General features: G+C 38.1%; 1 protein-coding gene across 1 annotated transcript in view; it reads left to right on the top strand.

Moving 5' to 3' along the window:
* The window catches only part of LOC109702633 (sodium/glucose cotransporter 1-like), an 88,316-nt gene that overhangs the window by 37,518 nt on the left and 35,442 nt on the right, over nucleotides 1–15,356 (top strand). The window contains exons 8-9 of the mRNA XM_074060820.1: nucleotides 8,361–8,496; nucleotides 15,243–15,350. Of these exons, the coding sequence (XP_073916921.1) occupies nucleotides 8,361–8,496; nucleotides 15,243–15,350 (244 nt within the window). The remainder of the gene's footprint in view (nucleotides 1–8,360; nucleotides 8,497–15,242; nucleotides 15,351–15,356) is intronic.

Genomic DNA, 15,356 nt, shown 5'->3' with positions numbered 1-15,356 from the left:
TCCCCAGTCACACAAGGTAAAGGACAAATTCCTTGTTTATCATCCTGTACTAGTATCAACTCAAAGTGGATCAAGGACCTAATATCTAACTCTGACATTAGTACAGGAAAGAGCAGGGAATACTCTTGAAACAATAGGTATAGGCAAAGACTTTCTCAATAGAATCCCAGCAGCTCAGCAGCTAGGAGAAAGGATGGACAAATGGGACTACATAAAATTAAAAAGCTTCTGAACAACAAAAGAAATGGTCTTTAAACTGAAGAGAACACCCACAGAGTGGGAGAAAATATTTACCAGCTATACGTCAGACAAAGGACTGCTAACCAGAATATATTGGGAACTTAAAAAACTAAATTCTCCCAAAATTAATGAACCAATAAAGAAATGGGCAACTGAACTAAACAGAACTTTCTCAGAAGAAGAAATTCAAATGGCAAAAAAACACATGAAAAAAATGCTTACCATCTCTGGCCATAAAAGAAATGCAAATCAAAATCACACTAAGATGTCACCTCACCCCTGTTAGAATGTCTATCATCAAAAACACCACCAACAGCAGATGTTGGCAAGGATGTGAGGAAAAAGGAACTCTCATACACTGCTGGTGGGAATGCAAGGTAGTGCAACCACTCTGGAAAAGAATGTGGAGATTTCTTAAAAATCTAAACATAGATCTGCCATATGATCCAGCAATTCCACTCCTAGGGGTATACCCAAAGGAATGCAACTCAGGTTACTCCAGAGGCATCTGCACACCGTGTTTATTGCAGTACTATTCACAATAGCCAAATTATGGAAACAGCCAAGATGCCCCACTAATGGCGAATAGATTAAGAAAATGTGGTATTGATACACAATGGAATTCTACTCAGCCTTGAGGAACAATGAAATCTTATCATTTGCAAGTAAATGGATGGAACTGGAGAACATCATCCTGAGCAATGTTAGCCAGGCTCAGAAGACCAAAAATCATATGTTCTCCCTCATATGAGGGATTTAGATCTAGGGCAAATGCAGTTATGTTGTTGGACTTGGGTCACATGCTAAGGGGAGAGCACATACAGGAGGAATGGTGATAGGTAGGAAACCCAAAACTTGAAAGTGTTTGATGTCTCCACTGCAGAGGAGCTAATACAATAACCTTAAAATGACAGAGCTCAATATGGGAAGGTGGCTGGGAAGTAGTGAAGAGGTCTGGTAGAGATGAATCAATTCTGGTTGTAATACACTTGTACATGGAAGCAATGCTAGGAATCTTTCTGTACAGCTATCCTTATCTCAAGCTAGCAAAAATGCTATGTCTTTCTTATTATTGCTCACGTCTACTCTTCAACAAAATTGGAGAAAAGGGCAGAACAGGTTCTGCCTGGAAGCTAGAGGTATGGGGAGGGGAGGAAGGTAGTGGGGGGTAGGGAGGGAGAAATGGCCCAAACAATTTGTGCACATGTGAATAAATGAATAAAAAGAAGAACAAATGTCTTCAAAAGGCTACCTTGTCCTCAAGGATGCCATCTTGAAACAATCACAACCACCCCATGAGTTGAAAGGGTGAGAATAAGCCTAGGATGGAACAAAGGGAAAGCCAGGCCTGGAAACCAAGCAAGATGGGACCCAGAGCCATGGCCCTGCAGTGTGAATAAGAATTCTGTAGCATAACAACTAGAAGAAATCTCTAAAAGCATGGTTGTGGGTTAGGGTGTGAGCTTGAAGGGCCCTCTTGGTTAAGATGCAGTGCTCTATAATGCTCTCTGACAAAGCTCTAGAGTTAGACTGCTTAACTCTACCATGACCTTGATGGCCTTGGTTAATAGCCAAGCTGGGCTTCAGTTTTGTCCACTAAGAAATGGAGGTAAAACAGTATCTCTCCATCTGCTTATTGAAGGACTATATGGGATATATATTTCCAGAATTTCAACTTGGTTTTTCTAGAATTTCTATATCTTTATTGAATTCTGCTTCCATATACTGCATTTCACTTGGCTGGTTTTTTTAATTCTCCTTGAATTCATTCAGGTGTTCCTTCATGTCCTCTTTTATTTCATTGATCATTCTTATAATTCATCCACTTCACTTTCATTAAACTCTTTTATTGAAGTATTGTTGACTTTTAGTGTAGATATATTACCTTCTATTTTCAATTTTTTGTGCTTCTGTGTTGGGACTTGTGAAACTGCAACCAAGTCATTAGTTGGAGAATTTAACCACCTACAGTCTTTCAGTTGAATTTTTTCGAATGTTCAGGAAGGACTGGGTAGTGGCAAGGTTGGGTTGAAGTTTTCTACCACAGGACTAGGGTTATGGCTTAGTAGCCAAACATTTGCCCCTGTACTTAGAGGATTGGGCCTGTTTCCTGGCAACTTTCACAGAAATAATAACTAGCTGGAGTCTAGTAGTTCTTATTGTGGCTGATGCTATATGTGGGCTGAGGGCTAGGCTGGTGAAGGGGTCAACTTCTTCAGGACTTCATTGTAGACATTCATTGTAGAAGCTTACCTTCTTGTGTTCCAGGTGCCACTACTGGCTGCCACTGAGATTTGGCGGGTTCCCATTTCTCTTCAGGGCCCCCAATTTGTGCCCCTAGGGGCATCAAGAATCCAAGCCTAAGGTTATCCCTCTAATGTGTCATGGAGTACGGGGAGCAAACAGAGCACTGATTTCTACACTGGAGTCAGAGAACCAAGAAAACTCAACACTCTCTCCACAGTCTCAGCACTCTCAAACTTTATCCTCTGCTAACCCTGCAGGAGGAAACAGGCTGGAGAAATGGAGAGATCTGCAGGACCTTGGCTCAGGGATCTCAGTTCCTCCCAGTAGCAAACCATGAAAAGCCAGGAGGCAGCTCCCACAGACTGAGCAATCTGCTAGCCATAGGCTCAGATATCTGTTTCCAAAGTTATCATCAGGTGATGGGGGCTGGCCCTTGTTTCTGAGGGTATAGACATCAACCACTGTGCCCTTCATTGCCCAAGCTTCCCCTGCTTATACTTTTTACCAGGTCCATGTCAGACCCTATCCCCTCTGCAACTACCTCTTGTGGGTGTCTACCCTCCAGACACTGTGGCATGGTGTCCCCAGTCTAAACCATGATAATCCCTTGCTTTCAGTTGTCCACAGTAACTCAGTCTCAAACAACAGAACCTCTCTCAACATAGTGCCCAGTGATGGCTCTCTGAGTGACAAAATGGCTTTCTTCTGAATTTAAGGCTTGAAAGAACTGTGGGCTTACCTTGCAGCTAGAACCTTCAATATGTGTTCACCAGGGGTGCCTAGCTTACCGTCTCCTCTCTGTATAGCCTTTATGTTTCTCTGTGTTTTTCAGCTGTCCTGTCACCTCTTTCATGGTTACCTATGCTCTTTTTCTCTTTCTCTTTTCACAATATAGTCTCTCCCACCTTTCTACCCTATCAGGACTTTCTAATAGGGAATACCTTAGACAAACTTTCCAGATGACAAATTAGGGAAGAGTATTAGAAATGTTTATCATGGACAAAAAACTAATACCAAGAAATATACAAAAAAGAGCTCCAATAGAAATACAGACAAAAGATGATGGTAGGCAATTTATAGAAAAGGAAATTCAAATAAACACAAATGATAGCAATAATATAAAACAAAGTTATCAGGGAAGTGCGATTTAAAACCACAAAGGGCCTGGCAAACATTAGAAAGCTCTATGTTGTCAAGCCTTCAGGAAGCTATGGATATTTAGGAACTCATATGCATTCCTGGTGGATATATACACTAGTGCAGTTTATTCCACAATGTGAGCTGAGAATTTAATAAAATTAAATGTATTGTACTCTGAGACATAGCAGTGATGATCCCCAGAATCTGTGTAAACTATCCTAACACAAGTTCATAAGGGACTATGTATGAGAATTTTATCATTGTTGATAGTGTTATTACTGTAAAGTAGCTAGATGAAATGGTAAGTGGTAATACTGTAGAGTGCTAGGCAGTGCTTAGAAACAACAGACTAGCTGTGCACATAGCACACACACTGATGGGCCTTTAAAACTGAGTGGAGGAACAAGAAACAAGACCAGATCTAGAACATAATACATGGCTATTCTTTGTAATGTAGCTCTCATTTTTGTTTGTATTTATTCCCATCAATTTATTGGGGGAGGGGCATTTTTGTTCTTGTCTTGAATGCGGTTTTGTGTGTGTGTTTGTGCACTAGAAATTAAACCCATTGTTTCATGCATGAGCAGCATGTCCTCTACCACTGAGCTATATTCCCAACCCCTGTGTAGTTTAATTGTGCTACTTTATCTAGATTTTTTGATCTTTCCATATTTTTCTTTTCAATTTCTCTATAACCATAATTTGAAAATGTTGCTTCTGAGACTTCCTCTTCTCATAATAGGAAAACTAAATTTCCTGAACAATACAAACAATACAAAACAAAATAAACACCCATGAAGGGTGGAAAAATATAACAAGCATCTCTTTATGGTCATAGGGGAGCTCATAAGAAAGGAAGAAAATGTCCAGAGGTTAGAAACAAAGAGAGAATTTAAATTAATAGAACTATGCTGACAAGACTGACAGTGCCCTAACAGTATTTACTAATCTTAGTTTTCAAAGGCTTAGGATTTGAGCTGCCACATGAGAATCGCAGAAAGCCTTAAGTTGGTGAGTGGTGAAGAGTAAGTTCTCCATGTAAAAGTTAGATTCTTGAAAGTCTATACCTTCATTGGAAAGGTGGACTAGGAAAAAAAAAGTGCCCACCAGCAATGAGAAGCAACAACAGCAAATTAAGGGTCTCAACCTGAGTTCAGAAACTAGAATTCAAAAAAGTAAAGTTAAAAAAGAAAGTAAGGAGAATTTTGTTTCAAAATACTGGGGAAATGTCAGTTTCAAATTATACATCTAGCTTAAGTGTTACTCAAAAACAAGGACAACAAAGATATAACCTTTCCTAAAGAAAAGCCAAAGAATGTGCACTAGAGAGTAGCAAATTAGCCAAAATAAATTGACAGGCACATGAGTAAACCTAAAGCACTAACTAAAATAGCAATAAACTGGAGATGATGGCTCATGCCTGTAGTCCTAGTACCTGGGAAGTGGAGGAAGTTTGATTGCAAAATTGAGACCAGCCTGAGCTACATAGCGAGACTCTGACTCAAAACACTAAAAGATGTAGATGTGGTTCAGTGGGAGAACAATTGCATAGCCCTGGGTTCAATCCCCAGTGCCACAAAAAAAAAAAAACCACACACACAATAATCATTACTAAATCAGTAAATAAAAATCAAACAAATATGTGACTATAGTTTGGAGTTACTCTGCCTATGGTCTGTAAATAATTCAAGAAATGGGAGGGGATATTGATTTACCTTAGACTTTAAGTTGTATTGTTATTAAAAATTTAAGTGTAGTTTATTAAAAGCATAGCAGTAAATATACAACTTCCTAAATTGCAAAAGACACTGTTTAAGAAAAAAGTTCCATTTCCATGTTAGGTATTGAATCCAGGGCCTTGCATATTCTAGACAAATGTTCTAACACTGACTTATTTACACCTGTGACTCTAAGAAAAAATATTAATTGAAAAAGAACCAAAAACAGGCAGAAAATTCTTTTTTTTTCTCTTTTTTTTATTATTCATATGTGCATACAAGGCTTGGGTCATTTCTTCCCCCTGCCCCCACTCCCTCCCTTACCACCCACTCCACCCCCTCCCTCTCTCCCCTACCCCCACAATACCCAGCAGAAACTATTTTGCCCTTATTTCTAATTTTGTTGTAGAGAGAGTATAAGCCATAATAGGAAGGAACAAGGGTTTTTGCTGGTTGAGATAAGGATAGCTATACAGGGCATTGACTCACATTAATTTCCTGTGCGTGTGTGTTACCTTCTAGGTTAATTCTTTTTGATCTCACCTTTTCTCTAGTTCCTGGTCTCCTTTTCCTATTGGCCTCAGTTGCTTTTAAGGTATCTGCTTTAGTTTCTCTGCGTTGAGGGCAACAACTGCTAGCTAATTTTTTAGGTGTCTTACCTATCCTCACCCCTCCCTTGTGTGCTCTCGCTTTTATCATGTGCTCATAGTCCAATCCCCTTGTTGTGTTTGCCCTTGATCTAATGTCCACATATGAGGGAGAACATATGATTTTTGGTCTTTTGGGCCTCACTCGGAATGATGTTCTCCAATTCCATCCATTTACTAGCGAATGATAACATTTCATTCTTCTTCATGGCTGCACAAAATTCCATTGTGTATAGATACCACATTTTCTTAATCCATTCGTCAGTGGTGGGGCATCTTGGCTGTTTCCATAACTTGGCTATTGTGAATAGTGCCGCAATAAACATGGGTGTGCAGGTGCCTCTGGAGTAACCTGTGTCACAGTCTTTTGGGTATATCCCCAAGAGTGGTATTGCTGGATCAAATGGTAGATCAATGTCTAGCTTTTTAAGTAGCCTCCAAATTTTTTTCCAGAGTGGTTGTACTAGTTTACATTCCCACCAACAGTGTAAGAAGGTTCCTTTTTCCCCGCATCCTCGCCAACACCTGTTGTTGGTAGTGTTGCTAATGATAGCTATTCTAACAGGGGTGAGGTGGAATCTTAGTGTGGTTTTAATTTGCACTTCCTTTATTGCTAGAGATGGTGAGCATTTTTTCATGTGTTTTTTGGCCATTTGAATTTCTGGCAGAAAATTCTTAATAGTGTAGCTCACCACCATTTTATAATAATAATTCTTTCCTTCCCCCTCTTTGTAGTACATGATAATATGCTAAAGTGCTTAGGACTTACTACATACAATGATTTAATGCTCTTATGTCACCCTTTCCTCAATATAAGGACATTTATGTCCTTATATTTATGCCCTCACACTGCTACTTCATCCCCTCCATTAGAAACATTTCTGTACCAGGCCTAAGCAAAGACCAGGAACTGCAACATGTGTGGCCACTCCACCTGCTCAATAGTCACCCGTCTTCACCAAGAAAACCAGCAACAGACTGGCCAGGTGACTTCTCAAGAATCAATACCTGTTGCATGGGGAGACAGCAAATTTGAGTTACTTCCTCTGTTATTAAATTAATGCACTTAGAAAGTAAAAAGACAAAAATGAAAAGTCTACCCTTTAATCCCTTCATCCACAGGTTATCATATTGGTTTATTCTCATGGACTTGTTTCCAAAGCATAATATCACAGTTTATATATACTATTTTGTGTCTTGTTCCTTTCAATCACTGTGGGCATTATTTGGCTGTTCTTCAAGAACATAAGTTTTAGTGCATGTCTAAATGCACTAAATGCACTAAATGTCTAAATGCACTAAATGTCTTGACCATGTCTTTACCTTTTAATTTTTATTAGCATATATTAGTCATACAAAGTGACTTCATTGTGGTAATTGCACACATGCATACAATGTACCTCAATCAAATTCATCCCGTGTCCTCCCGCCTCATCCCTCCTCCCCCTTTCTTGAAACAATTTCAACAGGTTTCATAGTTCTATTTTCATACTTCTCACTTACTTCTGGTACCCACCCCCAATCAAAACCTGTTTTACATGCCTGGTATGAATAAACATCCTAAAGATGCTATTCCACATATGAAAGTGAACATGCTGTTCTTATCTTTCTCAGTCTGACTTATTTTTCTTAACATGATGACATCTAATTCCACCATTTTCCTGCAAACAAAATAATTTCATATTTCATTCTTCTTTGTGGCTAATACTCCATTGTTTATATATTCCACATTTTCCCTCTCCACCATGCCTTTATTTTCTGTTCCTAAGTGCTTCTCCTAAGTCACCATTGACTTTGGCCTGACAGCATGCTGCCTTTTACAGCACTTGGGCCATGAAGTGAGCCCTGAAACATCTCCTGGGAAAGTCTACATTTAAAGTGCTATGGTATTAATTCCAGTTTCAACTAATTAAGTTACTCCCTGTCCTCAGCACTCATTTGTTGCTAGGGGCCCATCTTCATTTTGATTGGTGAGATAAGGCCCCTTCCTTCTGTCTGGAAGAAACAACCTATGGCCTTCAAGGTGAAATCTTGTCCTTGCCAGGGGACAGCTTACAAGCCCTTCACTGCCTTTTATTGGTAAATAGCACTATCAGTGAGTCCAAAGTCACTCCACATCTCTATCCCATCTGGCAGCTATGCAATAGTACAAAATGTGCTAGTTAATGCCACATGTCTCCCTGGCCCTGGATGGCCCAGAAGTGTCTGACTGAGGGTTGAGCAGCTTACCAAAACACCACCAGAGTGCACACCTTGCATCTGTGGCCTATAACCATTGTCATGTTCCATGTGTTGAGGTAGCCCAGGCTTTAACACACACTGAAAAATGAACCATCACTTGCTTTATCCACCCGTGTTTCCTTGGCAGGTTTCTGTCCAGCGATTCCTGGCAGGAAAGAACATGTCTCACATGAAAGGTGGCTGCCTTCTATATGGATACCTAATGCTGTTGCCCATGTTCCTCATTGTGATGCCAGGAATGATCAGCCGCACCTTGTTCCCAGGTAAATTTCTGATTCTGATGTATTCACTGCAATAAGCTACTCATCTCTTAAGAGATCTAGAGACTATTTGGGGTTAGCTGGTCTCTTATGGTATACTGGTTATTGGAGGAGCCAGAGTGCCTCCTTGGGGTATAGCCAAGCAGAAATCTGATAGAAACTGTTGGTATACACATCAAGAAAAAATTCCAGGGTGTTAAATTCAGGCATGAAGAACAGATCAATGCAATTTACCACCAGTAACAGCCTCATTCCCTGCAGTGTCTGAGCCATGACTTTGGGACATTGTTTGCAGGAAGGTTGGGTTGTTCCAACACATCACAAACATCACCATATACTATGTGGCAGACACTGTGCTGGGATCTCACAACTGCTGTCACTTCTTCTCACAGTCCCAATACCAGATTTTCATAGCATCATTGAACTCATGAGGTAGTTTGGAGGGAGCTTGATATAGCCTCCACAGTGAGACTGGCTAGAAGCAAAGCCCAGGTAGTTTCCAGTAAATAAGAATAGCATCCTTGTTTCCCTCAATGAGCTACCATAATTCCGTAGATGTATTTCATCCCTGTTTCATCTTTGTTTTACCAGCTTGTCCTATCTCTCAGGGTGACAGCTCTATTCATTAAGCTTAATGGAACACTTAATATCAGTGCAGACACAGGAGCACATCAGGTAACTCCGAGAGTCTTTTCCTACAGTGCTTTAGACAAGAACAAACAAATGAAGAACAAGTTTTAATTTGTTTTATTTATTTATTTCTTATTAACATGTATTAGTTATAGATAGGGATTTTATTGTGATACTTCTACACAAGCACACAACATTCTTCAATCAAACTCATCCCCTTTCATATCCCTCTCATTCTTCCTCCGTGCTTCTTAAAACAATGTCAATACGTCTCATAGTTATATTTTCATTCAAGGGTATAAAGTACATATTCCCTGTATATATACACCACATTTTCTTTATCCATTCATCAGTTGATGGGCACCTAGGTTAATTCCATATTCTGGTTTATGAATAATACTGCTATAAACATCGGTATGCAGGTATCTCTATTGTATGTGATCTACATTCATTTGGATATATGCCTAGAGTGCTATTACAGGATCATATGGCAGTTCTATCTTTAATTTTTAAAGGACTCTCCATACTGATTTCCATAGTGGTTGCAATATTTTACATTCCCACCAACAGTATTTAGAGGTCCCTTTTTCACCACATCCTCATCAGCTTTATTGTTTATTTTCTTGATGTGAGCTGTTCTGACTGGGGTAAAATGGAATCTCAATGATGCTTCAGTTTGCTTTTCATTGATGGCTAAGGATATTGAACTCTTCCTCATGTATTTATTAGCCGTTTACACTTCTTGAGAAAACTGTTCAATTCATCTCCCCATTTATTAACTGGGGATTATTTATTCTCGTGATCAATTTTTGGAGCTCTTTATGTATTCTCGGTATCAATTCTTTATCCAATAAGTAATGGCAAGGATTGTCTCCCATTCTGTACGTATTCTTTTGATTATAGTAATTGTTTCCTTTGCTATGCAGAAGATTTTGAGTTTAATACAATTCCATTTTTTAATTCTTATTTTCTGAGCAATTGTAGTTCTACTCAGAAAAGCATTAACCTGTGCCTGTATCTTCAAGCATCTTCCCTGTTATATTCTGATATTTTAAATTTTTCAGGCCTTACATTTAGATCTTTGATCCATTTAACAACTTTGTATAAGGAGAGAGACAAAGGTCTAGTTTCAGTCTTCTACATGTCAGTATCCAAGTTTCTTAGCACCACTTATTGAACATACTATCTTTTCTCCAACTTAGGTTTTGGGTGCCATTGTCAAAATCAGATGGTGGTTGCTGTTTGGGCTTATTCCTTGGTCTTCTATTCCATTCCATTGATCTGCATCTCTGTTTTGTGTAAATACCACATTGTTTTTGTTAGTATAGCTTTATAGTGTAATTTGAATTCAGGTATTGTGATTCCTCCAGCATTGCTGGTTTTGCTCAGGATTGCGTTGACTATTCAGGGTCTTTTGTACTTCCAAATGAATTTTATAATTGATTTTCCTATTTCTGTGAAGAATATCATTGGAATTTTGATGGAGAGTGCATTAAATCTGTAGATTGCTTCAGTAATGTAGCCATTTTCACAATATTAACTCTGTTGATTCATTAATATAGGTGGCCTTTCCATCTTCTAGTGTCATCCTCAGTTTCTTTCTTCAGTGTCTTATAGTTTCCATTGTAGAGCTCTTTCACCTCCTTAGTCAAGTTAATCCCTAGGTATTTCATTTATTTTAAGATATTGTGAATGTAGTTGTCTTCTCAATTGCTTTCTCATCCTGCTCACTTTTGGTATATAGAAAAGCTACTCTTCTTAACAATTGATTTGTATCCTCTTATTTTGTCATAAGCATTTATCATATCTAAGAGTTGTTTTGTGAAGTCTTGGGTCCTTTAAATATAGAACGATATCATTTGTAAATAGGTATAATTTGACTTCTTCCTTTCCTATTTGTATGTCTTTTGTTTCTTTTTATTGCCTTTTTGCGCTGGCTAAGAATTCAAGTACCACACTGAATAAAAGTGGAGAACGTAGACACCCTTGTCTCATTTCTGACTAGAAGAAGTGGTTTCAGTCTCCCCCATATAGAACAATGTTAACTATAGGTTTACAGCATACAACATACTATGTTGAGGTTTGTTCTATTCCTAGTATCTTCGAGGATTTTATCATGAAGGGATGTTAAATTTTGTCAAAGGCTTTTTCTGCATTGAAATTATTGTGTGATTTTTGTGTTTTATTCTGTTTATGTTCTATATTACATTGGTTGATTTATATATATTGGACCATCCATGCATCCCTGGAATGAAACCAACTTGATCATGGTGTATGATCTTTTTAATCTGTTCTTGAATTCAGTGTGCAAATAATTTGTTGAGAATTTTTGTGTCTATGTCAATCATGGAAATTGGTTCATAATTATCTTTTTGTACTGTCCTTTCCTGGTTAAGATGCCAAGGTAATACTAGCTTCACAGAATGAGTTTGGCAGTGTGCCTTTTCTTTCTACTTTATGGAATAGCTTGAGTAGTATTGGTATAAGTTCTCTTTAAAGGTTTGATAGAATTCAGCACTGAATCCATCCAGTCATAGGTAGGCTTTTCTTTGTCAGATGACTATTAATGCTTCAATTTCATTGCTTATCATACATGCTTATGGGATTTATATTCTTTTGGCTCAATTTTGGTAGATCATATGCACCTAGAAATTTATCCATTTCTTCTAGGTTTTCTAGTCTGTTAAAAAATAGGTTTTCAAAGTATTCCCTAATGATCCTCTTTGGTGTTTTTTTATAATGTCAACTTTCTCATCTCTAATTTTATTAAGTTGTTTCTATCCCTTTCTTTTGGTTAATTTGCCTAGAGGTCTATCAATCTTGATGTTTTCAAAGAACCAGGGGTTCTTTGTAGTATTCTTTCAGTCTCCAGTTTATTAATTTTTGCCCAAATCTTTATAATTTCCTTCCATCTACTGCTTTTAGGTTTCACTTCTTGTTTTTCTGAGCTTGAGATGCATCATTAGGTTATTTATTTGAAATTTCTCTAATTTTTAATATAGTCCCTCATAGCTACAAATTTTTCTCTTAGCATTTCCTTTGCTGTTTTCCAAAGGTTCTGGTAAGTTGTGTTTTCATTTTCATTGGCTTCTAGCAATTTTTTATTTCCTACCTTATTTCATTCAAAGTGAATTGTCAGTCTCCACATGTTAGAATATTTTCTGTAGTTTCTCTTGTTATTCATTTCTGGATTTATTACATTTTGGTCTGATAGAATAGAAGAGGTTATTTTAATTTTCTTCTAACTGTTAAGGCATACTTTAGGTCCTAACTGTGATCAGTTTTGGAGAAAGTTCCAGATGTGTATTCTGTGACTCTTTGGTGGAATATTCTATAACTATCTATTAAGTTAATTTGATCTAGTGTCAATGTTGAAATTTCCTTATTGATTTTTTGTCTGAATGACCTATCTATTGGTGAGTGAGTTATTAAAGTCACTTGCTCTTAACTGTGTTAGGGTCTGTATGAGCTTCCATGTTGAGTAGTATTTCCTTTGTGAAATCGAGTGTACCAACATTCAGTGCATATATGTTTACAATAGTTAAATCCTCCTCATGGAATATTCCCTTTATCAATATGAAGTGACAATCATTGTTTCTGCTGACTAATTTTTGTTTACAATGTGCTTCATCAGATAAAAGTTTGGCTACTTCTGCTTGCTTTTGGTCTGCATTTACTTAGAAGATCATTTTCCATCCTTTCACTTTAAGTATGTGTTTGTCTTTATCAGTGAGGTACATTTCTTGTAGACAATAAATGGTTGGATCTTGTTTTTTAATCCAGTCCACTACTCCATGTCTTTTGAAAGGATGATTTAGATCATTAACATGCAGAAATGTCTACAGAAAGGTCTATATTGGAAGGTTTGTAGTAATTTCTTCCATTTTGTTGTTTTTGTAGTGTTTGATTCCTCACTACTCCTCACTTGCTTAGCTACTGTCTAATGATGAGATTTATGTTTTCCCTTATTTTCATGGATGTATTTATATTCTTATTCTATGAGTAGGATTCATGTGTTATTTCTTAGCACTGGCCTTGGGTATAACTGAACAATAATAAATCCACCAATTCAATAACAAACCAGATATTTACATGAAGTAAATAAACCATTGGTGACATTATCTATATAACTGATCACATTATATGTAAAAGGGACTAGACTTCTTAAATTATAACACTAAGGAGGTTAAAAAAACCTATTTGTTGAAGAGTTAAAATTAGACTGAAAAATAAAGAAGTTAAAGAAGAAATAAGGAAGTCTGGGAAGTAGAGGCAAAATATGTGGGCTGGAGGTAAACAAATAATAATGTGCAGGAATATAGTTCAAGTATTATGGAGATGGATGCTATAGTCAGGGATTGCAAAGGGATAGAAAATTAAGAATAATTTTTAAAAGGTGGGAGAATGAACTATCAATACAAAATTTGTAAAGAAAATGAAAATAAATTAATACTTAAAAATAAAAATCAGTGTTTCTTCCTTGTTGAGGAAAAAAATTTATGCCAGCAGGGCTCTGTCTGCAGTTCTATTGTGTTTATTCATGCAATCCTTCTGGACCCCAGATTGCCTGGGTATAATCTGGGTGTGATGTTTTGTGGTTGGCTGCTGGGGTAAGGTAGGGCAGGTCCTGTGGAATAGCAGCAATTCCCAGAGTTTAGTCTCCTCTGCTGAGGTTTGGTGGGATGTGAGGTAACATTTTGGAGTTAGTAGAGGGGTGTATGAGCACAGCTAGTGGTATACAAGTGTACCACTCTTAAAATCTGCATCTTGCCCTGACACAGCTTGTCAAGCTTGTCAATAGCAAGATTTTTCTTTTCCACCTATGCCTCCAATTTAATGTTTCATTTACAAAGTGAAGGGCAAATACCCTTGTCATTTGTGCATATATATATATATATATCACTATATTTGTATACTATTTGATATGTATATATATATATAGAGAGAGAGAGAGCACTGGGTTGAGCAGTGAGTTTATGGCTGTAGCCATCTTGTTCACTTCAGTATCCACCCTTTGTCTTGGGCTGGATATTCAATTGCTGAGGGGCTTTACCCTACCCCTAGCTCAGTCCAAAATGTGTAACTTTTCCTTAGCCTGCACTGTCAAAAGTTTCTCTCATGGCCAGTTTTTACAACTGCTGGGCTTGGTGGCGCTCTTAGGGATTTGGCCATTACAGGGACGTGTACTTGGATTCCTTGCTTCCAGGTCTGCTTTTTGCCTCAGCAGAGGGACACATTTGCTGGTCAGAAACCAATTTGGCAAGGTTCTTCTTGGCCTTCACCCAAGCAGATTATCTCTTTATTCTAAAGTTAAGTATTTGTGTAAGTGTTCTCTAGTCATTATCTGTCTAATCTTTTACTGGTGGTCCTGGCTTGCTAACTCACCCACCTTTCTTTGTAGCCACATACCTGAATTTTTATTTCTGGTTAGTGGAGACAGAGCAATGTAGTGTGAATCTGAAATCTGCCATCTTCCCCTCTTCAAGAGCAGGTTATAGTGATAACATGTACAGTGGACATCCCTAACCCTAACACATCCTTCAATCTGCTCCTGAGACAAACCTTTCTTTCTAGCCTAATTTCTTTCCAGTTTTAACAGCGTGGAGTATCAACATTTCCCAATTTGATATTCATAAGTGAAGGGGTGCTTTGTTAGACCTTCTGGGTGGTAGTTCCTCATAAAATAGAAAATAGGCCCTCTGCTCTCTAAGACCTGGAGTCTCAAGTTATTAATCTGAATTGACACCCCTCTCAGGGCCAACAGAGTAAGGTTCTAAGCTGTTCCTAAGTTAGCATGTGGAGAATAATCCATTGGCTTTCCTAACACCCAGCTGGGATCATTGAAAGTTTTTCTGAGGTTCCATGACTTGCCTTAAGTCATGCAGTAAGTCAGTAGAAGCTCTGATTCATTTGACTCTTAGGAGCCTGAGTTCTAGCCTTTTCCTCTAGCCCAAGCTCTTGATGCTGTGTAGTGTCATGAATTGGAGTAATCATGAGCAAACCAAGAATCTAGTATCTACATGTCAATATGTGATTGCTAATTTGCTTCCCTTATCCTGAACCCAGATTTTAGAACCCTAAGGCCATTGTGTTGATGCGATTGTTATTTCTCTCTGCAGATGAAGTGGCATGTGTTGTGCCATCAGAATGTCAAAAGTATTGTGGTGCTGAAACCACTTGCAGCCTCCTGGCTTATCCAATGCTGGTGACAGCAGTGCTGCCTACCGGTAAGA

Source organism: Castor canadensis, chromosome 18 (assembly GCF_047511655.1).
Source record: "Castor canadensis chromosome 18, mCasCan1.hap1v2, whole genome shotgun sequence".
NCBI lineage: Eukaryota > Metazoa > Chordata > Mammalia > Rodentia > Castoridae > Castor > Castor canadensis.
Note: the sequence above shows the minus strand (reverse complement) of the source record. Positions and strands in the feature narration are given on the sequence as shown.